At 42.3% G+C, this 26,495-nt stretch overlaps 2 protein-coding genes across 7 annotated transcripts in view; both read left to right on the top strand.

Annotated features, from left to right (window-relative positions):
* The window catches only part of LOC137376021 (uncharacterized), a 69,097-nt gene extending 61,457 nt beyond the window's left edge, over positions 1-7,640 (top strand). For 2 of the 6 annotated variants that reach the window (XM_068043955.1, XM_068043954.1), the window contains exons 13-15: positions 2,193-2,249; positions 4,552-4,595; positions 5,521-7,639. In XM_068043955.1, the coding sequence (XP_067900056.1) occupies positions 2,193-2,249; positions 4,552-4,595; positions 5,521-5,592 (173 nt within the window). In that variant the 3' untranslated portion in view covers positions 5,593-7,639. Of the gene's footprint in view, positions 1-2,192; positions 2,250-4,551; positions 4,596-5,520 lie in introns of all 6 variants that reach the window. The other 4 variants (XM_068043957.1, XM_068043953.1, XR_010976122.1 and 1 more) reach the window with 4 other exon arrangements.
* Positions 7,641-11,996: 4,356 nt separating this feature from the next.
* LOC137375719 (uncharacterized) overlaps positions 11,997-26,495 on the top strand; it is a 66,873-nt gene continuing 52,374 nt past the window's right edge. The window contains exons 1-5 of the mRNA XM_068043103.1: positions 11,997-12,015; positions 12,139-12,257; positions 12,368-12,416; positions 21,767-22,105; positions 25,675-25,944. Coding sequence (XP_067899204.1) covers positions 11,997-12,015; positions 12,139-12,257; positions 12,368-12,416; positions 21,767-22,105; positions 25,675-25,944 — 796 coding nt within the window. The remainder of the gene's footprint in view (positions 12,016-12,138; positions 12,258-12,367; positions 12,417-21,766; positions 22,106-25,674; positions 25,945-26,495) is intronic.

Raw genomic sequence — 26,495 nt, 5'->3', positions numbered from 1 at the left:
TGGTCCAGTGATGAGTGGCAAAGAGAATGCCAGGAGCAGCACCAGATATACCTAAAAATGAGGTGAAAACCTGGTTAAACTACAATACAGGACGACGTTCATGTTGAAAAGTGAAGCAGTATACTATAGACAGAGCTAAGCAATCCCACAACCAACATGTCAGATCAAACCTCTGCAGCCCTACCACATCTAATCATGAATGGTAGTGGACAATTAAACAATTAACCAGAGGAGGAGGCTCCATGAACATCCTCATCCTCAATAATAGCGGAGCCCAGCATGTCAGTGCAAAAGACAAGGCTGAAGCATTTGCAACCATCGTCAGTCAGAAGTGGCAAGTGGATGATCCACCTCAGACTTCTCCAGAGGTCCCCACCATCACAGATGCCAGTCTTCAGCCAAATCGATTCACTCCACGTGATATCAAGAAATGGCTGAGTAGACTGGATAGAGCAAAGTTATGGGCCCCAATAACATCCCGGCTGTAGTGCTTCAGTACAAGGTGCACCCCTAGCCAAGATGTTCCAGCACAGCTACAACATGGGAATCTGCCTGACAATGTGGAAAATTGCCCAGGTAGGTCCTGTCCACAAAGAAGAGGACAAATCGAATCCAGCCAGCTACCACCCCATCAGTCTACTCTCAATCATCAGCAAAGTGATAGAAGGTGTCATCGTCAGTGCTATCAAGCTGCACTTACTCATCAATATCCTGCTCACTAATGCTCACTTTTGGATCTACCAGGACCATTTAGTTCCAGACCTTGTTTCAGCCTTGATCCAAACATGGACAGAAGAGCTGAATTCCAGAGGTGAGGTGAGAGTGACGGCACTTGATATCAAGGTGGCATTAGACTGGGGGTGGCATCAGGAGCCCTCATAAAATTGAAGTCAATGGGAATCGGGGGAATATTCTCCACTGATTGGAGTCATACCTAGCATAAAGGAAGATGGTTGTGTTTGTTGGAGGCCAATCATTTCAGCCACAGGACATTGCTTCAGGAATTCCCCAGGGCAGTGTCCTCGGCCTGACCATCTTCAACTGCTTCAATGACTTTCCCTCCATCATAATGTCAGAATTACGATCTTCGTTCACAGTGCGCATTGTCAGTCACAGATCATGAAGCAGTCTGTGCCTGCATGCAGTGAGATCTGGACAACATTCAGGCTTGTGCTGACAAGCAACGTAACATTTGTGCCACACAACCGGCAGAAATTGACAATCTCCAGCAAGTGAGAGTCTAACCATTTCCCTTTGACATTCAATGGCATTACCATCACTGAATCCCCCATCATCAAAATTCTGGGGATCATCTTTGACCAGAAGATTAACTTGGTCAGCCATGTAAATACTGTGACTATAGAGGTTGGGAATTCTGAGGTGAGTAACTCACCTCCTAAATCCACAAAGCCTGTCCACTATCTACAAGGCACAAGTGTGTTGGAAAACTCGCCACTTGCCTGGATGGGTGCAGCTCCAACAACACTCAGGAGGCTCAACATGATCCAGGACAAAGCAGTCCACTTGATTGGCACTCCAACTACAACCTTAAACATTCACTCCCTCCACCACTAATGCACACCATGGCTACAGTGTGTACCATGTACAAGATGCACTGCCAAGGCTTCTCCAACAGTACCTTTCAAACCTACAACCTCTATCACCTAGAAGGCAGCAGGTGCATGGGAACACCACCCTCCAAGTCACACTCCATCCTGACTTGGAAATATATCACAGTTTCTTCACTCTCGCTGTGTTAAAAGCCTGGAACTCAAATCCTAACAGCACTGTGGATGTATCTACACCAAATGGATTGCAACGGTTCAACAAGGCGCCTCACCATCACCCTCTCAAGGGCAATTCGGAATTGGGGTTGACTGCTGGCATTATCAGCGACACCCACATCTTATGAACAAATAAAAATAATCATCATACAGTTGAAGGAGAGCACGACGTCCTGATGAATATTCTTCCCTCAATCATTACCACCACAAATGATTAACTGGTTGTTATCTAATGTACTGCTTTTGGGACCTTGATGCTGTATATGTTTACTTGATAATGGTATTTCCACATTAAAAGTAATTCATTACTTGTTTTGGGAGATGTTCAGGCACTGTATATATATATATATATATATATATATAATATAGATAGATGCAAATACTTTATTTCTATCTTATTCTCTGCAGACACAGAAAGGGAAGATATTCATTATGGATCTGTCATTTTTCAAGAAAAAGCACAAGGTAATGAAATCTGATATTGCAATAATTTTCCTTTTTTCATTGTGTTTGTTCTTCAAGGACAATTATTAGTGCTGAATAATAAAACTCATTACATTTAGGCACCTAATCATAAAGCTTTTATTCTCTACCCCATCAAAGTGTTCTCTCACCAATCTCAGAAGAGCACTCACTGATGAACCAGTGTGCCATTTTTCCATTTGCCACAGATATTCTTCTTTTGCCCTCTCTGAGTGAAATTGCAATTTAATGTTGAATTCGAAAAAGTATTCTGCTGTAGTTCCGTTCCCTGTAGGAGCTGCATTGAGACGAGAAACAACAAATATCATAGTTTCTCAACAGCCAGGCACAGTGTAGTGGTAACTATGGTACTGACCTGCCAGCCTGAAAGTGATCAGTTCCTCTCCTACTATGGTAAGTTGTGGAATTGAATTTAATAAATCTTATTTGTAAGTGAGCATCAGGGAACTCAAGATAATTGGGTTTACTAATGCCCTCCAGGGGAAGACACCTACCTTGTGGCTTACTTGGAACTCTAATCCACACTTTGTGGTTAACTGTTCTCTGAAGTGTATAACTGCTTCAAGAAGAATATCCATTGCCTTCTTAGGGTAACCAGAGATGGTAATAAATGTGACTGAACCAGGATCATCCACATCCTAAGAACAAATGTAAAAAATATTGTAGGATGATTTAGGGCCCTTATGACAAGTGCATTCTCCTGCACAGACAATAAATCTTGGTGACATTGCATTTTTATCAATGGAATTGGTCGTATCTTTCCAATTGGAACTTTTCTGGAAAAAATGTGATGTGAAAGATGAACATTTATTGTGACAATTTTTGAACTAAATGTTGAAGTTATTAGCAATATGGAACCACAATAAAAGGAAAACTTCTGACATTCTTAAATTATATCACATCAAATATTGCACATGTAATGTCGAAGGAAACATGTTTCAGCCTTCAGACTGCCAGCTTGGCTCAGGCTTACCTCTGCTTGCTGCAGAGGGAATGTTGCATTTATGGACATTAATTCCCTGGAACAGTTGACGAAACGATCAATGTGTTTCAGTTGCTTTGGGAGAACCTGAGGAGGTGAAAAACACTATGAAAATTCTTCTCGAATTGATATAAATAAAGCTAATTTTTCAACAGTAGCCAGGAAATACGTATTCGCCGGGTTTTCGCAGTCCAAAATAAGTTGGTTAGCTTAGTTTGCTAGATGGCTATAGCGTGATGCAGAAAGAAAAAATAACAGTGTGGGTTAAATCCCTGTACTGGCTGTGGTAGTTCATGGAGGCCTACCTCCTCACCATGCCCCATGCTTGAGGAGTGGTGACCCTCTACCTGTACATTGCCATCTGTCTCTCTGTAATGAGGAGAAATGCCTATGGTCCTTTGGGGACTATGGCTTGAGCAGCATTTGGTAAAAAAGGATGGTGATCTGTGACATAGGACCTCCATTCCTTTAAGATTGTTTCCAAGCTTCAATGAAAATAAGACTGAAGGAGCAGTTCCTGCTTGGTCCAACCTCACTTTCCTGTATTTTCATCTGAAGAGCACCCACTTCCAAAAGCACCTGAGTGAGCTAGTAGTGGGTCCTGTCATCTCTCAACAATCATGGAATCCTGAGCTAAGCCTCTGACTGCTGGTCAACAGCCAGAAAGCCTCAAGACCTGTGGCCCTTCCCATTGTTGCCAGTCCTCTCAACCCTGTGATGTGATTGATACTCTGCTTGTTTCCCAGAGTCCTGCAACAATCGTTCACTCAAACCGTGCTAATGGCCTGGCCAAACGTATTAAGACACTCTGAAGCCTGGATAGGCGGATTCCACTTTGACACGGCTTCACCTGGAAGGACCAGGAGAGTCAAGCCCAACATGTAATATAGGATAAAGAGTAAATAAATATGATAAAATGTCAGTGAGATAAGGCAGGAAATTGGGTTAGAATGATAGCTGCAGATGACCAACTCGCCCCAGCCGAGCTGCAATGGATGAAATGGCCTCTTGCTGTTTATAATTTCTTTGCTTTCTGACACTGTAGTGACAATGACAGTCTCACACTCTCAGAGTATTACAGGGAGCTTAGTTCATTTATGACCAGCCCTATGGCTCACTGTAAATGCAGTGCTTCGTTTGGATCTGAGTCTTACAGAGGACAACTTGGTTCACTGACTTGCCAAGTCTTGCCGATCCATTCTCTGTTTGAAATGCAGTAAGCTGAGGACATTTACATGTCACTTTTTGTCAGTCTGATCTATCAATATTATCTTTTAATTGTAATATTTGCAATTATTACAGGGCATAGACATGGTATTCAACGCAATAAACAATCTTCAGATACTGTAAGTACATCAATTCCAACTGATGAAATCACACGCCATACAATATTAATATCTGCAACAAATTTGTAAAGTTGTTTTTTTTTACTCGTTCATGACTTGTGAGCATCACTGGCAAGGCCCATATATATTGCCCATTTGTAATTGCCCTTGAGAAGGTAGTGGTGAGCTTCCTCTTGAACAGCTGCAGTCCATGTGGTGTAGATGCACGCACAGTGCTGTTAGGAAGGGAGTTCCAGGATTTTGACCCAGTGACCGTGAAGGAACTGCAATATAGTTCCAAGTCAGGATGATGTGTGACTTGGAGGAAACTTGCAGGTGGTGGTGTTCCCATGCATCTGTTGCCCTTGTACTTCTAGGTGATAGAGGTCACAGGTTTGGAAGGTGTGGTCGAAGGAGGCTTGGCGAGTTGCTGCAGTGCATCTTCTAGATAGTACACACTGCTGCCACTGTGCGCCAGAGGTGGAGGGAATGAATGTTTAAGGTGGTGGATGGGGTGCCAAACAAACAGGCTGCTTTGTCTTGGATTCTGTTGAGCTTCTTGAGTGTTGTTTAAGCTGTACTCATCCAGGCAAGTGGAGAGTATTCCAGCACACTGTTGACTTGTGCCTGGTAGATGGTCGACAGGATTTTGGGACTCAGCAGGTGAGTTACTCACTGCAGAATTCCCAACTTCTGACCTGCTCTTGTAGCCACAGTATTAATATGACTGGTCCAGATAATGCCATTGAAAGATAAGGGGACCTGGTTAGATTCTCTTTTTTGGTGATGGTCATTGCCTAGCACTTGTGTTGCCCAAATGTTACTTGCCACTTTTTAGCCCAAGCCTGAATGTTGTCCAGATCATGCTGCATGATCTGATGTATTTGATGTAAAGAGATGCATTAATAGTTCACATTATTATAAATGGTTAATTTCTCTCTTGTAGAACCCGGCTCATTCAAAGGAAGATGATTCATCTGTCATCTATGCACAAATTGCACAAGTAAAACAGAAATAATCTGAACCGGAGATGCAGGAAGAGCTTGGAGTTAGATATGTGGAAAATAATATTTTTGGTACTGATATTTTTATCTGAGAACAGAAATGGACCTTCCTTCCTATGTAATTTCTCTGATTTAACACAATCATTGCAATACTTATTATTCATGAGTTATGTTCATGTTTGAAAAAAAAAACTTACAACAGAAGTGGTTCTCAATGAACTTTCAACAATCCTTTCACAGCTTCTGTACATCTATGTTAAACAGCAACTTCTTTATGAAAAATAAATAATGTTTCACATAAGTTTGCTGCCCACTCAATTAAGATCTCAGACGTGTAATGTCCAACAATGATGATTCAATTATGCAATGTAGCACTTTTGTTGGCTCCTGATGGGAGCTAAAGGGTAGGTGTAGCGTTTAGAAGGATTCACAGACTCGACAAAGCCTGACAGGGACCGCGAAGTGCAAACTCCTTCTGTGCCCCAGTAGCACTCGTCATCCCCTTGTTCAGAAGGAGCCTGCAACAAAGAGGCTCAAGTCGAGGGCCAGCATCTTACATACTATCCAGCCCCTAGATTGTAACCCCCACAGCTACCACCTTGCTGATTAGTCAACACATCTACAGACAAAGGCACACGAGTTGTCCAATGACCCAGAGGAATCCATCCCCTCAGGAGTCGACGAAAGCCTAATTGGCTGTGTGTCAATTGCATTAGAACTGGTGTCAGCTACTGCAAAACACTTATGCTCAAGTGGGGTTGCAGCCAAACAAATTCATCAATGGTGACTGTGGAGAGGCATCCCAAAAATGAAACTTCTCCTAGAATGCCCTCTACTACCCAGAGCCATGCAGCCCTGAAGGGCTTCAACTCCAAGTTATTATGCGGAAAAACCACAGTGCCCATGACTTTTCCATCCTTCATTGTCTCATTTCCTCCCAGAAAATGGGATTATGGAGGTTGGATGCATCATAATCCCATGAATATGATGTGAAACTCTTGCTAATTAACAAGCCTTAAAGAGCTTACCATGTGTTACCTGGATTGAAAATCTTGGAGGCTCTTACACATAATGGAAGCACAGGGGGCGGGATTTCTGATAGTCAGTATTGCCCAGCGATGTCCCTGTCTCAAAGGCCTGTGCTATTTGCAGCTCATGTGCATCCACCCAAGAGGGTGGCTCGAAGAATTGGAGGGGCACCTTACCACTCTCTCAGGGTGCTAGCCCCTAGAGCCAAGGATTTCTTTTCTCAAAATAATCCTCAGATTTCTCCATTTTTAAATGTAAGGAAAAAATTACTGTCCATTGTCACACTAGATTCTAACATGTAGGAAATGTACCAAAAATAGGGTAAAAAAAGTTAAACCTTGTGTCTGTAAACCCGTACTCTCCTAAACTTTCATAACCTTTTTGATTTTTTTTCTTCAAGATGAGTAATAATTTTGGGTACACTTTGCAGCATGAAGTAAAAATGAAAGACTTAAAGACTTACATTTATTTAGCACCATTCACAACCACCGAACATCTCAAAACACTTTACAGCTAATGAAGTAATTTGGAAGTGTAGTCATTGTGTAATGTAGGAAATGTGGCAGCCAATTTGCACACAGCAAGCTCCCACAAACAGCAATGTGATAATGACCAGATAATCTGTTTTTGTGCTGGTGATTGAGGGATAAATATTTGCCAGGACACCGGCAATATCTCCCCTGCTTTGCTTTGACATACACAGTAGAACCTTTTACATCCACTTGTGAGGGCAGACTGGACCTCGGTTTTACATCTCATCCAAAAGATAGCATCTCCAACAGTGCAGCAGTGGAGTGTCAGCCTCGAGTTTTGTGCTTAAGTCCTGGAGTGGGACTTGAACCCAAAGATTTATAGAAGAGAGTGCTATTGATTAAGCCACAGCTCATACATTTTGAAGGTGAAAAAATACCTGCAAGAATTGGGGAAAAAGCAAGGGAATGGGACTAACTGGATTGCTCTTCAAAGGAGCTGGTGCAGACTCGATGGGTCAAATGGCCTCCTTCTGTGCTGTACTATTCTATGATTCTATGTGCAATTCTGTAAAAACTTTTTCCTCAATATAAAATAAAATTCGAGAAAAAATAGTAAGAAAATTATAGATCCTGATTCCCAACAATGAATAAATATATTTAGGAATGCTCTTGCATCATTACTAGCCACTGATACTATATTGCTAAACTCATTTTAACCTTTAGGTTGCTAAGAATGAATGTGAATACACAATGGAAAATAAGATTAGGCTAATAAAATAAATTTTAACCTCGGATTTTACAATTTGAATATACATAAGAAACAATTAAGAAAGAAAATACTTGAAGAAAAATGTTAAATGGCTATTTCACAGTCAAGGAAATAATAATGTTTGTTCCAAGCATAATTAGAAAATCCTTGTTTTAATAGGTTCTAGCTGAATCACATTGAACCTTATACCATATCAGCCCCATTCAGCAGCAAGTGACTTGCTCTTGATTTCCACAAGTACAAGTGCTCATATATCGCAAACTCATTCAGGGTGGTTTTGGAGTTGTAGGCCTTTCTGATTGTATGTCAGCTTTTTTTAAAGCTGTTGGTCAACTTTTTGTCAGTTACCATGTATGTGACTTCAACATCTTGAGGATGTGGGTAAGAGGTAAAATGAGTCAGTCTCTGACCTGCCATTGGAGTCACAGAGTTCTACAGCACAGAAACATGCCCTTCGGCCCATTGTGACCATTCGGCCATCAAGTACCTATCTATTCGAATCCCATTTTCCAGCACTTGGCCCATGACCTTGTATGCTATGGCATTTCAAGTGCTCATCTAAATACTTCTTAAATGTTGTGAGGCTTCTTGCCTCTACCACCCCTTTAGGCAGTGTGTTCCAGATTCCAACCACCCTCTGGGTGAAAAGATTTTTCATTTAATCCCGTCTAAACCTCCTGCCCCTTAACTTAAATCTATGCCCCCGGGTTATCGCCACCTTGGCTAAGGGGAAAAGTTTCTTCCTATCTACCCTATCTATACCTCTCATAATTTTGTATACTTCTATCAGGTCTCCCCTCAGCCTTCTCTGCTCCAAGGAAAACAACCCTAGCCTTTTCAGTCTCTCTTCATAGCTGAAATGCTCCAGCCCAGGCAACATCCTGGTGAATCTCCTCTGCGCCCTCTCCAGTGCAATCACATCCTTCCTATAGTATGGCGACCAGAACTGTACGCAGTACTCAAGCTGTGGCCTAACTAGCGTTTTATAGAGCTCTATCATAATCTTCCTGCTCTTATATTCTATGCCTCGGCTAATAAAGGCAAGTATCCCATATGCCTTCCTAACCACCTTAGCTACCTATGCTGCTGCCTTCAGTGATCTATGGACAAGTAGGCCAAGGTCCCTCTGAGCCTCTGTACTTCCTAGGATCTTACCACCTTGCCTTGTTAGTCCTCCCAAATTGCATCAACTCACACTTCTCAGGATTAAATTCCATTTGCCACTGCTCTGCCCATCTTACCAGTCCATCTATATCGTCCTGTAATCTAAGGCTTTCCTCCTCACTATTTACAAAACCACCAATTTTCATGTCATCTGCAAACTTACTGATCATACCTTCTATATTCACGTCTAAATCATTAATGTACACTACAAACAGCAAGGGTCCCAGCACCGATCCCTACGGTACACCACTGGTCACAGGCTTCCAATCACAAAAACAACCCTTGATCATCACCCTCTGCCTCCTGCCACCATGCCAATTTTGGATCCATTTTGCCAAATTGCCCTGGATCCCATGGGCTCTTACCTTCTTACCAATCTCCCATGCGGAACCTTATCAAAAACCTTACTGAAGTCCATGTAGAATACATCAACTGCTTTACCCTCATCTACACATCTAGTCAACTCCTTGAAAAGTTCAGTTAGGTTTGTTAGACATGACTTCCCCCTGACAAAGCCATGCTGACTATCCTTGATTAATCCCTGCCTCTCCAAGTGGAGAGTAATCCTGTCCGTCAAAATTTTTTCCCATAGTTTCCTTACCACTGATGTTAGACTCACCGGCCTGCAATTACCTGGTTTATCCCTGCTATCCTTTTTGAATAATGGTACCACATTTGCTGTCCTCCAATCCTCTGGCACCTCTCCTGTGGCCAGAGAGGATTTGAAAATTTGTGTCAGAGCCCCTGCTATCTCCTCCCTTGCCTTACTTAAAAGCCTGGGATACATCTCATCTGGGCCTGGTGGTTTATGCACTTTTAAATCCGCTAAAACCGCTAATACCTTCTCCTTTTCAATGCTATCTTGTAGCCGCAGTATTTATATGGCTGGTCCAGTTAAACCTCTGGTCAATGGCAACCCCAATGATATTGATGGTGATATGACCTCAATGAGATCATTGATGTGAAAAATGAACCCGCAGACAAATTTCAAGAATTACCCAAGATTTTACAATTTAAGATTCTATCGTAACATCTAAACTAAAAGAAAACCCCAATTAATTAAATAGTACTTTACAAGTAGCTGCTGCCCAAATGACAACGAAAGGTATTTTCTTTACTTATTAAAATAGTTGAAAACCTCACTCCACACCTATACATTCCACAGTCCTTTTTTCTGGCAAAATCCTTTGCAGTTGAAAGTCCCAAACTCCTCCGAGTTACATGGGTTGGATCGCCCAGAGTTTTTCAAAAATCAATGTTCTCTTCGCTCACTTTTCTGAGCACTTCCGAGCTGGACGTTAATGAATAAGGTGATTCCTGGTGCTCCCACACTGGTCTTCTACATCTCCCCAAGGTTCAACTTTCAAAATAGGTTCAAGTCGTTGCAGCTTTTTGCTGTATCAGGCTTCCAAGAGCAGGTGTTCCCTCTCCCTCTCTCTCTCCGTCTCTCGAGCTGACACTGTTGGTTGTCTTTCTTTATTACAGCCTGCTGTGAGGCTGCAACCTCTGGGCTCCCTTCTGACAGCCTGCCTGCCTTCTGAAAGTCTGCTAAATATATCTGGACTCAAATGTCAATAGCTTATTGTAATGTTCCAATATGCGGAGTCTAGAAGTCTGGTTTCACGGAGTCACTTGGGCCTTCTATTGTTCCCAGGTGTTACCAGCTGCCTGGTACATTTGCACCTTCTGAAGACTGACTCCTTGTTTTACAACCCGAAAGTCTGGGAGGGTGCAACCCATTGTTCTTCAGGTGTTAGCGCTGCAGTCACTATTTTTCAGAAGAAATTCTTTTATCTGTGTTATCAGTTGTCCTGGTAACGAAGACATCTGCCTTGTCCTTTTGCAGAGTGGATGTGATGTCACATGACCTTCTAGAATCCACGAACTTTTAAAAAATCACAATTTTTAAACATAATCGTGTTACAAGGTCCAGCGTTCATAACAATGATGTTTTCCATAAGCCTCCATTTTCTCTTTTATTTGAACTTTTATTTCCCCTTTCATCTAGGTTGCATTATCTTTGGGTATTCTACTGTTCACTTCAAAGGAATATGCCTAGTTTGTGCCTGAACCGTCCCTACCCTGTTCGCCCTTCATTGCTCCTTCATTGTTTTACCCGGCAATCACATTCTCCAATCTACCTGTGCTGGGTCCCTTCGAAAATCACTGAATTTAGCTCTTACCCAGAAAACCAGTTTTACCTTCAATATTTTATGGTCTCTTTCTGTAATTACTCTACATTGAATGATGTTGTTGTTGCTGTCGGCTAAATGGTCTCCAACTGTAACATACAACACTTTCCCATGTCATTCCCCAGAACCAGATCCAACACTGCTTCCTTCATCACTGGATTAGAGACAGATGCATTCCGACTGTCTCTATAGGCAGCAGAGCTGGAACACCAGAATTTTAGCGAATATAGGGGAGATGGTGGTGTGGTGGTAATGTCACTGGACTAGTAATCCAGAGGCCCAGGCTAATACCCTGGGGACACGGTTTTAAATCCTACCATAGCAGGTGGTGGAATTTAATTTCAATGAATTAATAAATTCAATTATTAAATAAGAATCTGGAATTGAAAGCTACTCTCACGAATGGGACCATGAAACTATCATTGTTTGTCATAAAAACCCATCTGGTTCCCTCATGTCCTTTAGAAAATAAATCTGCTGTCGTTACCTGGTCTGGCCTAAATGTGACTGCAGACCCACAGCAATGTGGTTAACTCTTAACTGCCCTCCGAAATGGCCTAGCAAGCCACTCCATTCAAGGGCAATTAGGAATGGGAACAAAAGCTGGCCTTGCCAGTGATGGCTACATCCCATAAAAGAAAAAAAAATCTCTGGCCCTTCATGATATAATGGCTGCTTTCATTATAAAACAGCAGATTCTCAGATTTACCATGAGCTCTGCCATTTGAGATCCTCCAGTAACCTTTAAAGTAACAGGTTCCAAGATTGATCGCTTTGTTACCCATCCCGTAATGTTTTTGAGTTTGATAAGTTCGTTCTATGTCCTATTTTGACCCCATTTTCGATCTCAGCTGCAATGTACACAACACCAGTGATGTCTGAAATCTGATCTGAAAAGGAAGAGAAAACTCACTTATCCTGCTGTTTCACAAGAGACAACGTCAATTACTTTGTGTGGTGTAACAATTGACAACCTCAGTTTGCTGCGTATCACTGTGCAAGGAGCTTTGCTGCTCCGTCTCTGCACTTTTTCACTTGTCTCTTCCCACAAGGTAGGCTATCCTTACTGAAATCATACTCCTTTTTAAAGGATGTAAATGTGGATTGAATAGCTGAGCGCTTGGCTTGATGATCCCTACTGTTTGATCTTTCACTCCTTCAGATCAATTCCTGTTGCACCCTGCTCCTCTTCAGCCTATTCAAGACATCAGGTAATTATTTATTTGGTTTCATCTCCTTTTTCACAAAACTCCATGAAGTAAGTTTCTTACAACTCAATGACTGCCATCTGCTGATTTACGCATTTGAAGCTTTCCTGCATGTTGCCTGGTCAATGTAACATTTTCATCAATCCCTTTCTTCCTTCTAGACGTGACTATTCCAATGCACTCCTGGCCAGCCTCCCACATTCTACCCTCTGTAAACTTGAAGTCATCCAAAACTCTGCTTTCTGTGTCTTAACTTGCACCAAGTCCCGTTCACTCATTACTCCAGTGCTCGATGACCTCCACTGGCTCCCGGTTAAGCAACACCACAATTTTAAAATGCTCTTCCTTGTTTTGAAATCCCTCCATGGATTCGCCTCTCCCAATCTCTGCAATCACCTCCAGCCCTACAATCCTCCAACATATTTGTGCTGCTCCAGTTCTGCCCCCTTGAGCATCCCCGATTTTCATCACTCCACCATTGGAGGCTGTGCCTTCAGCTGTCGTGGCCCCAAGCTCTAGTATTCCCTTTCTGAACCTCTCTGCCTCTCTATCTCAGTTTCCTCCTTTGAGATGCTCCTTAAAACTTAACAATTTACCAAGTTTCTGGTCGTCTTCCCTAATATGTCTTTATTTGGCTTGACGTCAAATTTCGTTTGATAAGACTCCTGTGAGGTGCCTTGGGATGTTTTACTATGTTAAAGGTGCTATATAAATACAAGCTGTTGTTGTATCAGTGGTCGCCAAAAGTCAGTTTGGGTTTCTGGTTTCCCCAGTGATACTCTGGTTCTATTTGAGGTTTTTATTATCCTTCAAAGTTCTGCTGGCTACTCAGTTCTTTGATCAATGATGTCCGATTTAGTTGAAAACGTCTCACAGAGAAAGAGAAAGTTAAGGAATCAAACAAAATAAAATGTAAGAGAACAGATGCACCATTACAAACAAACTTCTTTGACAGTCCTTAGTATGAGCTTGAAGACTGTTCTTACTTTTGGTTCAGCTCCTTCATTGAATATAATACAAGGAAAAGTGGAAGCTCTGACTGACAGAAGCATCTGCCTGAAACCTGTTCCCTTCTAAATGAACTTGGAAATTACACCTTGCAGTCTTAAATTGTCCCATTGAGTTATCAATGTTTTGTACTACCAAACAACTATGAGTTATCTTAGATTTCCTTTATCAGCACAGTAATATAGTGGGTTGAATTTTATTGTCGTGTCGCTGGACGTGGCAGCGAGTGAAAAAAAATGGTGGCCCACATGCACGGGCCGCCATGCTGCCGCAATGTAGTGCACGGCGGCTCTAATATGCATGACGGCCGCCCCCCCCCTAATCACGTGGTGAGGGCGGCCTCGGCTTCTGCGCAGGTGCTGGCTCCATTTTTAAAGGCCTGTGTTGACAGATCAAAATTGACCCCATCCCCACCCCACAACTGCAACAAAAAATAAAGTTTGACCCGCCCCCAACTTCTACAGCAGAAAAGCCCAGTTTACCCCTTTTTCATCCTAACAGCACTAAGTGCAGAGTTGACCAATTTCAACCCCGTAACTGACCTAAGTGAGGAGTTGGCCACCTCCTCCCCCAACTTCACTACAAATGCAGAGTTCCCACCTTCTCCACCTCAGTGACACCAGCTTTGTTAAGGCACCAGGGAATGTTAAGGCGGGGAGTGCCGCTGTTACTCGGAAGATGTGGAACTGCCTGTAAGATCGCTCCGGCTTCCACTTAAATGGGTTTAAATAGGTAATTTGAATATTGAAATATGGGTCCCACCGCAGGGCAGCGGATGTCCCGACATGGAGCTTCCCCACCACCGGGAAGATCAGGCCTGGGATTCCTGGTGTCGGGCTCTGTGGTGGGCCGCTGTCGCTCCGATCTTCCGGGCCCCTTCATCACGGAGCCCGACGTCAGGAGCTCAACAAACTTCAGCCCAGTGTGTGTGAAATGATACAATGCTCCTGCCCTTATAAACCAGCCTCTGGTTTATGTGTTCACATTGTGTTCACATTGTGAAGTGCTCTTGATGCTATATTGATCAAAAGGTTAGCATGCACATACCTAATGTCAGCTGGCAGCATGCTGAGCAGGCAGACCATGGCATCAATCAGCATCTAATGCTAATTTTAAGATTTTAGAGATCAACACTGCAGCCTACACAGTCTATTAATGTCCCATAGCTGAGTACACATTTAATGGCATGAAGGACTTCCCCATCAGTGCTATGTAAAAAGATCATCAACTGCACGGCCTTGTTGCTGGTTTATTTCTTCTGCCTGTTAATGCAATTCCACACATTTTGGATGCTTTTCACTACATGTTAAAGGTTCCAGTCATCTGCAGGGAACAGTCTGGCTCATGCTGAAGTACTTTTTTAATGACTTAAAGATTTGTACGCAGAACAGTTGCTTCCAGACATAGGTGACCTGGCAAATGGAGTATAAAGTGGGAAGGTGTGAAATTGTCCACTTTGGCAGGAAAAATAAAAAAGAAGCATATTATCTAAATGGTGAGAGATTGCAGAGCTCTGAGATGCAGAGGGATCTGGGTGTCCCAGTGCATGAATCGCAAAAGGCTAGTATGCAGGTACAGCACATAATTAGGAAAGCTAATAGAATGTTATCATTTATCGCGAGGGGAATTGAATACAAAAGTAGGGAGGTTATGCTTCAGCTATACAGAGCATTGGTGAGACCACATCTGGAGTACTGTGTACAGTACTGGTCTCCTTATTCAAAGAAGGATGAAAATGCATTGGAGGCAGTACAGAGAAGCTTTACCAGAATAATACCTGGAATGGGCGGGCGGTCTTACGAGGAAAGATTGGACAGGCTAGGCTTGTATCTGCTGGAATTTAGAAGAGTAAGACGCGACTTGATTGAAACATAGAAGATCCTGAGGGGTCTTGCCAGGGTGGATGTGGAAAGGATGTTTCCCCTTGTGGGGGAATCTCAAACTACAGGTCACTGTTTAACAATAAGGGGTTTCCCATTTAAGACAGAGATGAGGAGAAATTTTTTCTCTCAAAGGGTGGTGAATCTTTGGAATTCTGTTCCTCAAAAGGCCGTGGAAGCAGAGTCTTTGAATATTTTTAAGGCAGAGGTAGATAGATTCTTGATAAGCAAGCGGGGGTAGGTTATCAGGGGTAGGTGGAAATGTGGAGTAATCAGTTCAGCCATGAACTTATTGAATGGCGAAGTACAATAATAACATAAGAACTAGGAGCAGGACTAGGCCATTCGGCCTCTCAAGCCTTTCCCGCCATTCAATAAGATCATGGCTGATCTGCCCCAGAACTCAACTCCTTTTTCGTGCCAGCTCCTCATAGCCCTCAACTCCCTGATATTTCAAAAATCTATGTACTTCTTCTTTAAATACTTTCAGTGATCTAGCCTCCACAACTCTCTGGGGTATAGAATTCCCGACATTCAACAGCCTCTGAGAGAAGAAATTCCTTTGCATCTTAGTTTTAAATGAGTGTTCCCTTATTCTGTAACTATGTCCCCTAGTTTGAGATTCCCCCACTAGTGGAAACATCTTCTCAACATCTACCCTGTCAAACCCCCTCAGAATCTTGTACGTTTCAGTAAGATCAACCCTCATTCTTCTAAACGCTAACGAATAAAGGCCTAACCTGTTTAGCCATTCTTGATAAGTCAACCCCTTCATCCCAGGAATCAGCCTAGTGAATCCTTTTGAACTGCCTCCAAGCCAGTATATCCTTTCTTAAGTACGGGAACCAAAACTGTACACAGTACTCCAGGTGCAGCCTCACCAACGCCCTCTACAGTTGTAACAAAAGACTTCCTTATTTTTAAACTCCAACCCCCGAGCAATAAAGGCCAAAATTCCATTTGCCTTCTTAATTACTTGCTGCACCTGCATGCTAACATTTTGTGTTTCGTACACAAAAACACCCAGATCCCTCTGTGCTACACTTTTTTGAAGTCTCTCTCCATTTACATAAAAGTCTGCCATTTGATTCTTCCTACCAAAGTGCGTGACCTCACACTTTCCTACATTGAACTCCATCTGCTGAGTTTTTGCCCACTCACTCAACCTATCTATATCCTCTTGCAGAATCCTTATGAAGGGCTGAGTGGCCTACTCTTGCTCCTAATTCGTATGTTCGTATAGCCTAGAACGGCTTCCTCTTGGCATTAAACATGACAGGGAGAATGAGAAGAGGTCACACAGAGCAGGACAAGCTGCTAGGAGAGGAAGAGGGAGAAGGGGAGAAGGGATCTCAGCAGGAGGCGATATCCACAGCTGGTCTTTGGGAGCATATCTGTCGGAAAACAGATTGCAGCAGTGCTGTGATGTCCTGGAAGCCTTTTCGCACACTGGCAGCTAAAGCCAAGATGGCAACAGCCTTAAGTGTCAATGGCAGCAAACTAACTTTACATGATAACAGTTTGAGCTTCCACTGAATGACTCAGAGATTGACTGGTGTTGGCTATGCTGCAATAGAAGCTCACATATCGGCCATCAGCTGTTGCATCATGGCTGGTTCCACAGATGTGCTTCTGGAGGTAGCTACTCCATCCATAGTGTAAAGGATGGAATCCAAGATCTGTACTAAGGCCTGAGCCAAGTAAATGCCGGACTCCTCCATGCTCCTCCATAAACTTTCCGGCAGGCTCTGCAGTGCATTTAGGTATTTATACAACCTGCAATCTGGTTCATCAAAGTCAATATCTAAATCCTCTGCAGCAGAACTAGTGCACAACCTCACTCTCCTGTGAGCTGACACCTGCATTATCATTTCTGCCTGCCCCAGCTGCAGTGAACTTGTGCCTGATATCTCTCCATATCTGTCACAATCCTCTCCCTTAACATATAAGGGAGAGGCACAGCGGTGCGGTGATTAGCACTGCAGCCTCACAGCTCCAGCGACATGGGTTCGGTTCTGGCCACTGCCTGTGCGGAGTTTGCAAGTTCTCCCTGTGACCGCGTGGGCTTCCGCCAGGTGCTCCGGTTTCCTCCCACAGCCAAAGACCTGCAGGTTGATAGGTAAATTGGCCATTGTAAATTGCCCCTAGTGTAGGTAGGTGGTAGGAGAATTGAGGGAAGGTGGGGATGTGGTAGGGAATATGGGATTAATGTAGGATTAGTAATAATGGGTGGTTGATGGTCGGCACAGACTCGGTGGGCCAAAGGGCCTGTTTCAGTGCTGTATCTCTCTATGATTCTATATGCAATGCCAGTGAAGTGAAGCCAAATGAGCTGAGTGGATAATCCATCTTGGTCTCTTCCTGAGATCCCCAGCTTGCCAGTGATGCCCACATCCCAAGAACGAATAAAAAGAAAGTGTAGGTCTGTAAAATGGTTACACATGTTCACATACATATATACATGCTTGCACACAGGAGTTATAAAGAAAGAACATATGTTTATAATACTGCACTTTAAGGCAACGATTAACCTAGTGTGACACCAAGCAGCCCCAGTAAAACTGATGTGAATGCAGATGAGAGGAAATACTCTCCAATGACTGGAGTCATACCTGGAACAAAGGAAGATGGTTATATTCATTAGAACACAATTATTTCAAGCCTAGGACATCTTTTTTTTCATTCTTTCATGGGATGCAGGCGTCACTGGCAAGGCCAGCATTTGTTGCCTATCCCAACTTGCCCTTGAGTTGAGTGGCTTGCTAGACCATTTCAGAGAACAGTTAAGAGTATACCACAGTGGTGGGGATCTGGAGTCACATGTAGACCAGAGTAGGACAGCAGATGTAAGGACAGCAGATTTTATTCCCTAAAGGACAAAAGTGAACCAGATGGGTTTTTACAACAATGGTTTCATGGTCTCTGTTGGACTAGCTTTTAATTCCAGATTTATTAATTGAATTCAAATTTCACAATCTTTCATGGTGGGATTCAAACCCATGTCCCCAGAGCATTAATCTCACCCTCTGAGTTACTAGTCCAGTGACATTACCAAAATGCCACCACCTCCCGCATTCTAAATGTCCTTTTTGAAAATTATGACATGATTTAGTGCCCTAAAAAAGGAGCTGCACAGACTAATTTCCAGGCTATTAGTCCTCAAGATAGATGGCTTCCAACTCCAACATGCTGATTGAATACAATTACATTTGCAAAGAATTTCATTGCTCAATACGCAGTGCCCCAACCTGAGGGAATAGATCACACAACTGAGGTTCAAGATGTAATTGTGCACAGGAGTGATGGAATTAAGTTGACTCTGATTTGGCTCAGATGCACACATCAAGACTTTCCTTTTGATGACTTGTTCTTTCAACCCTACCCCTGACCAGTATTTTATATTATTTTACATTGTGTTGTGAGATGGTATCCTGTAATATCCTTTCACTGGGATGCAAAACAGCTGGAAAAGGTCTTTTAAAATGTGTAACCATTTTTTTGTGAATTAATCATTCTTAGAATATGGTCATCACTAGTAAGACTGGCATTTTCCCCTTATCTAGTTGTCCTTGAGGAGGTGGTGATGAGCCTTCTTCTTGAACTGCTGCTGACCATATGTTGAAGGTTCTCCCACAATGCTGCTAGGTAGGGAGTTCCAAGATTTTGACCAAGCAATGATGAAGGAATGGCAATAGGTGTTCATGTCAGGATGAAATATGACTTTGAGGGCCACTTGGAAGTGATGGTGATCCCATGCACCTGCTCGTCTTGTCCTTCTAGGTGGTGGAGTTGCAGGTTTTGGATATGTTACCAAAAAGGAGTGATTGTTTAAGTTGTCAATCAAGCAGACTGTATGTCCTGGAAGGTGTCGAGCTTCTTGAGCATTGTTGCAGCTGCACTTATCCTCACAAGTGAAGAAAATTCCATCACCTGCCTGACGTGTACATTGTAAATGGTGGAGAGGCTTTGCGGAGTCAGGAAACTAGCTACTCACCGCAGAATATTCAGCCTCTGACCAGCACCAGTTACCATAGCGTTTATATGCTTGGTACAATAGTGAATGAGAAAATGTTAATTCATAGTATCAGTTATATAAAACGCATCAGTTTTCTGATCAGTTTTATTAAGCTGTGTGGAAGTGAAAATTATGGTGAAATATTTCGTAAGTGTGGAAGTGTAAGCAATAATTCATCAAGCTGTTTTATCTCATTTCCTCTTCTTCACAGTCTGCAGAGTTAATCATTGTGTCATAGATTCATAGAGTCATTTACGACACAGAAGGAGGCCATTCAGCCATCGAGTCCATCGGCTCTCCACAGAGCTATTATGGACCTCAGTTTTACTTCAGGTGGTTTTCTGGTGTTATATCTATATGTATCTATAGCTATCTGTATATTTCTTACAGAGAAAGAGACTGAATATGCAAAATGAGTCAACAATTTTTCTGCAGCAAAATACCAGCTGGTTTGATGTTAAGTTTCTTTGTATTCCCACTTCAGACTGTTCTCGCACAAAGTAAGTGTTATATTTCTGTCAAATGTAAATACTGTCATTTTACTTAATAATAGTGTTCAGTGAAATTTCTTACCTACTATTCAGAAAGGAGGTAAGGTCTTTATTTCCATGTCCCAGCTCCTTTCAACAAGATGCAGGAGTTCACTTTTCAAATTCCAACAATGGAACAACTTAATAAAATGAAAATCATGACCAATTTCTCATTGTTCTTCAACTGCTTTATCCAACCCATTATTCCATCCATCAGTCTATCTACTCTTGCATGCAGCAAGGAACGACCTTATAGAGTTTTTAAGATTATGACGGCGCTCAATAGGGTAGAAGATGTTTCCACTTGTGGAGTAGTTTAAAACTCGGGGTCACAAATACAATATTGCCACTAATAAATCCTCTAATAAATCCTCCAAGGTTTCTTTACTCAGAGTGGTTAAAATGTGGAACTTGATACCACATGACGTAGTTGAGGTATGTGGCATAAACGCATTTAAGGGGAAGCGGGGTAATTTTTGTCCTATGTTGGGGTTTCCTGAGGTGGGCAGAAATTATGCGATTTATGTACCCACCCTCACCTTGTTTGTAAGTGTCCAGCACAGACAGGTTGGGCCAAATGGCCCATTTCTGTACGATAAATTCTATATCATTCTAGTTTAGTATCCAAAGGCTTTCCTTAAATTTTGCTTTGAATACAGTGTGCACAGAACCAGTGTTTTTGGTAATGTTGATGAAAATTGCTCTTTTATCAAGAGACACACGGTATTTACTGCTTTAGACAAGTTCCCTTGTGAAAATGTAAATAAACTATTAGTTACAATGAGGATTTTACTGTTATCCTTGAGTATCCAGTATTACTTAACTGTTTGCCTTGAAATAAAGGCACATGATGATTCACAGTTAAAAATGCAGTCCAGGGATTGGTAATGATGAACTATTGACTGATGATGTGACTAATGTCACCAGAAGCCACCTGGAAGTATCGAAATGTGTTAATGTTAAATGTCACCTTCACAGCTGCGTTGTCATCTTCACAGAAATAGCAAAGGATTTGGAGGATAGAGGCTGAAAGTCATGTTCCAAGATTTGGTTTATCTCCGTCAGGTGTCTTTTCAGACAAGGGGATGAGGACACAGGCACCGTCTGATCTCCCAGCACCTTGGGAAGCCCCATCATAGAACAAACAGGAGACCTGACATAACCATATCCTGCTCCAATTTCTCTCCTGCCAGCTCCTGTGCACCCGATAATCACAGAATCACAGAACTGTTACAGTGCAGGTTCGGTCCATCGTGTCAACACCAGCTAAAATAATGTACTCTGTAGACCAGGAGTCACAAGGAGATTTGCAGCCATTCTTTCTGTAACATGGATTTAACAATGTCTGCTCATTTTATTTTCATTATTTTCTATAGTGATATATCACAGAATTGTTAAAGCACAGAAGGATGCCATTCAGCTCATCGTGGCTGCACTAGCTCTCAGAATGAGCATTCACCTAATACCACTCCCCTGTCTTCTCCCCATAACCCTGCACATTTTTCCTTTTCAGATAGCAGTCTAATTCCTTTTTGAATACCTCAATTGAACCTGCCTCAACCACACTCTCAGGCAGTGCACTCCAAAACTTAATCACTCGCTGCGTGAAAAAGTTCTTCCTCATGTCACTTTTGCTTCTTTTGCCAATTACTTTAAATCTGTGCCCTCTCGTTCTTGAACCTTTCATGAGTAGAAACAGTTTCTCACTACCTACTCTGACCAGATATTCAGATGAGTCTCGAAATAGATACATTGAATGTATAATGGGATTGTTCTGTATTTTTGCATAATTGTGCGATGAAGGCAACATGATCAGATTATAAAAATATGACTAAATAAATTAACATTAATAATGACAAAATTGGATTAAGGTAATTTGATTTGATATTATAACGCTTACATTGTTCTTCTTTCTAACAGGAAACCCACATCATATTTATTTTTTGGATAAGGGAGATGACGTTTCCTTAAAAGGACCAGACAGTCCTGGAAATGAACATTTTGTCTGGGAATGGAAACCACACTCAGGACAAGAAATCCAGCAGCTGGGTACTTTTCACAAAGAGAAATTAGGCTGGTGGAAAACAGAATGGAGTGAATACTTTAGAAGCAGATTCTTACACAATAAAATAAAACGGGACCGTGGTACCATTAATCTGACAATTAAACCTACATTTAAACTTGCAGGATCATTCATCTTAACTCAAACACAGCCGAGTTATAAAATCCTGAAGCAGTACGACATATTTGGTATCAAAGGTAAGTGAAATAACATTTGAGAAATGAATCAATAAAATTATTTTTCTGTAAATAATTTCACGTATAATAAGAGATCATGTGAGATTTGTATCACCCAGTGCAAAATGCATCTCTCATTAAAACAATCAGGGAAAGATTTTGTTCATTGTTTCTGCTGACATGGTCGATATGAGGAAAAGCAATTTCACCAGAAATAACAAAGAAGGAATCTACCTCAGAAATTATGGCTTTTACACTGGCGCACTTTTTGTAAGAGGTATTCAGTTCTGTTACCAAACCAATAGATTATTTGGAGTAAGTAATAAGCCTCAGCACTAGGCAAAGGTACAAGATTGGTCATTTCACTGCTCCTGATTGTAATCCAATGAACCTGTTTGATATCTCATTTGGTTGTCTAACACCATGAGTCAAGTATCCGTGCAACTTGTAGTCAGGAAATTAGGAAAAAACAACACAGAGAAGATTGGTTAAATTGAACCATCTCAATTCCGCCAACTAACAATGTTGCTAAATAGCTGCACAACCTGGTAGGTATGTGTGATTAGCATCTAAATAAGCCTAAGGTCACTGTCAAATGCACTTGATAGAGAATGTAATCCAATCCTAAAGTGTCATGGTGGTTAAAATATCATCCTGACTGCACTAGTCTGGAGGTGTTATCCCAAACTGCACCATAATGAGTTGCCCAGAATAGAAAGTTAACTCATGGGACAAAGTGAGTGGTACATGGCGAATGCCACATGGGGGCAGGCACCAAATTGTTATGCACCAGCAGCTAGTGGATGCTACCATTATTTTGCCTTAGCTTGGAAATAACATCCCTGTTGAAAATGTAATAATTACTAGCCATGTTGCATGTGGAAACTTTTTTTATTCGTTCATGGAACGTGAGTGTCACTGCAAGGCCAGCATTTACTGCCCAGCTATAATTGCCCTGGAGAAAGTACTGGTGAATTGCCTTCATATGGTGTAGGATACACCCACAGTGCTGTTAAGGAGGATGTATGAGGATTTTGACCCATTGATAGTGAAGGAACGGCGATATAGTTCCAAGTCAGGATGCTGTGTGACTTGGAGGGAAAATTGCACATGGTGGTGTTCCCGTGAGTCTATTACCCTTGTTCTTTTAAGCGGTAGAGATAGCAGGTTTGGAAGGTGCTGTCGAAGGAGACTTGGGGAGTTGCTGCAGTTCATCTTGTAGATTGTACACATTGCAGCCACTGTGTACCAGTGCTGGAGGGGGTGAATGTTTACGGTGGTAGATGAGATGCCACTTAAGTGGAATAAAGGCAAAATACTGTGGATGCTGGAAATCTGAAATAAAAGCAGAAAGTGCTAGAATTTCTTAGCCGGTCTGGCAGCATCTGTGGAGAGAGAAGTAGAGTTAACGTTTCAGGTCTGTGACCAGTTCAGATGAAAGGTCACAGACCTGAAACGTTAACTCTGCCTCTCACTCCACAGATGCTGCCAGACCTGTTGGGTATTTCCATCACTTTCTGTTTTTAGTTGCCTATTAAGTGAGCTGTTTTGTCCAGGATGGTGTCAAATTTCTTGTGTGTTTTTCAGTTACACTCATCTTGGCAAGTGGAGAGGATTCCTTCACACTCTTCACTTGTCCCTTGTAGGTGCTGGACAGGCTTTGGAGAGTCAGTAGGTGAGTTACTTGCTGCAGAATTCCCAGCCTGTGACCTGCTCTTGTAGCCACAGTATTTATATGGCTGGTCTAGTTCAGTTTCTGGTCAATGGTAACCCCCATGATGTTGATGCTGAGGGAATTCAGTGAAGGTAATGCCATTGAATGTCAAGGGCAGTTGGTCAGATTCTTCCTTGTTCAAGGTGGTCATTACTTGGCATTTGTGTGGTTCAAATGTTACTTGCCTCTTAGCAGCCCAAGCCTGAACATTGTTCAGATCTCTCTGCATGCAGGGACAGACTGCTTTATTATCTGAGGAGTTGTGAATGCTAGTGAACACTGCCATCATCAACATCCCCACTTCTGACTTTATGATGGAAAGAAGTTCAGTGATGAAGCAGCTAAACATGGGCCTAGGACACTGCTCTGAGGAACTCCTGTAGTGATGTCCTGCAACTGACATGATTGGACTCGAACAACCACAACTATCCTTCTTTGTTCTAAGTATGACTGCAGCTAGTGGAGAGTTTTCCCCCTGATTCCCATTGACTCCAGTTTTACTAGGGCCCTAGATGTCATACTCAGTCTTGCCTTGATGTCAAGGGCAGTCAGTCTCACCTCACCTCTGGAATTCAGCTATTTTGTTCATGTTTGGACCAAGGCTGTAATGAGGTCTGGAGTCGAGTGCCCTTGAAAGAACCCAAACAGAGCATTGGTGAATGGGTTATTGCTGAGTAAGTGCTGCTTGATAATCCTGATGAGGACACCTTGCACCATTTTGTTGATGATTGAGAGTGTTCTGATGGGCTGGTAATAGGCCAGGTTGATTTGTTATGCTTTTTGTGGACAAGAGAAACCTGGACAATTGTCTGCCTTATCAGGTAGGTGCCTTTGTTGTAGCTGTAGTGGAACAGCTTGACAAGGTGGAGCTAGCTCTGTAGCACAAATATTTAGCACTACAGCCGGGTGTTGTCAGGACTCATAGACCTTGTTATATCCAGAGCACAAGTGCACACAGCCGTTTGTTGATTTCACATGGAGTGAATTGAATTGGCTGAAGACTTGCATCGGTGACCTCTGAAGGAGATCATCCGTTCCATACTTTTGGTCAAAGATGGTTGCAAACGCTTAAGCCTTGTGTTTTGCACTGACATGCTGGGCACCACCATAATTGAGGATAACGATATTCATTGAGACTCCTCCTCTTCCAGTTAGTTGTTCAATTGTCCATCACCATTCACCACGTCATGTGTCAATATGGCCGGGCTTTGACCTGATCCTTTGGTTGTGGGATCGCTTTTCTCCATCTATAGCATACTGCTAACTGAAAGTCAAGGTGGGCATTTTTAGAACAAACTTTTTCTGAAGTGCCATTCCTCATGGAGGCTCAATGTTTGGAGCCCTGTGCTGATGTATTTTGGGGACCCACTGATTTTCATAACCTCTGGGGCTGTTATGAGTTCTGATGTGGATTTTGTGCTCAAGCTTCCAATGCATGTGTTCGGTAGTCTTATTGAAATGTTCCAGGCACATTGAGCACAGAGTAGAACTGATGCCTTTTCCATGACTTATAATATGGGTACTACATTTCCACCAGACTCACCACTGGTGTTTTTCTATCACCAGTCCATTATTGTATGGGCATCCCCAAATGCCAGCCAAACTATGAAACTTTGATCTGAGCTCAGATACTCCAGCAGGTTCAGGTATAGATGACACCAGCCCCGTTCTGCCTCACTTACGCTGGCAGAGTAGAACCCAGAATTTTCAGGCCAATTTTATTCTACTGCTAAAATGCATGTTTGTGTAATCTGATCTGACTCTTCAATGCATCAAGGTACAAGTGCTGATAATGGGCACATGCTCATTTAGAAGCTAATCATTGGATTGTACATGCAACTACCTACACTAACTCATATTAATCTGTTTTCCACAGTTGAGTCAAGTCCACAGCGGCCTGAGGTGGGCAGTGATGTTACTCTCAGCTGTACCATCTCCAAACTCTCAGATACAGTCAGTCTTCAATGGAAACAGAGAGACTCATCTAAGCAGAACAGGAGGAAAACTGACCAGATACAACTAAATAACACAGTCTATCTGATAATCAAACATGTTGTAGTCGAGGATGAGAAGTCGTATGTGTGTGAAGTGCAGGAAAATAGATCCGTTATTCTCACAGGAGAAGCAGATTTTTCTGTGACCGAATGTAAGTGCAGTTTCCTCACAGTTGATATCAAAAAGTTACTAATGTCAAACTGTTACATACATGTTAATCATCATAACTTCATGCTTACAGTTAACAAGTGATGATCTGGTGCACATATCAAGGTTGAACAAAAAACTGGCCTCTCCTCACTCAACGTCAATCTAACCGAGTTCTGCTGTTATTTGAAGTAATTCCAGCTGCTGCACACTCTAGCTTTCAAATTAACATTGAGCTGGGTGCAGGACTAAGGGAAGAGGGAAGGATAGGGAATCAATTGCCATCGATAGTAGAGCGAATGATAGAAATAATCGCAATGTACAGGAGTGATCGTCGGATATGGAAATTACAGATGCTGGGAGTGGGGCTTTGGACGAGGAAGCGGGGAAATGCTGAGAGTGACACTTTGGAGTAGAAGATAAGAATTTGCATTTGTGTGAAGTGTAGAATAAATACAGGAAAGTGAATGGGTAACCACTTGACCAGTTGTAGAAATGGAACAAGGAAGCAGCCAATATTTGTTCATCTTGTCCCTTTCACCCCATAGAAACTGG

This window comes from Heterodontus francisci, chromosome 12 (genome assembly GCF_036365525.1).
Source record: "Heterodontus francisci isolate sHetFra1 chromosome 12, sHetFra1.hap1, whole genome shotgun sequence".
Classification (NCBI taxonomy): domain Eukaryota; kingdom Metazoa; phylum Chordata; class Chondrichthyes; order Heterodontiformes; family Heterodontidae; genus Heterodontus; species Heterodontus francisci.
The sequence above is the reverse complement of the archived record's forward strand: the minus strand, read 5'-3'. Positions and strand labels throughout refer to the sequence as shown.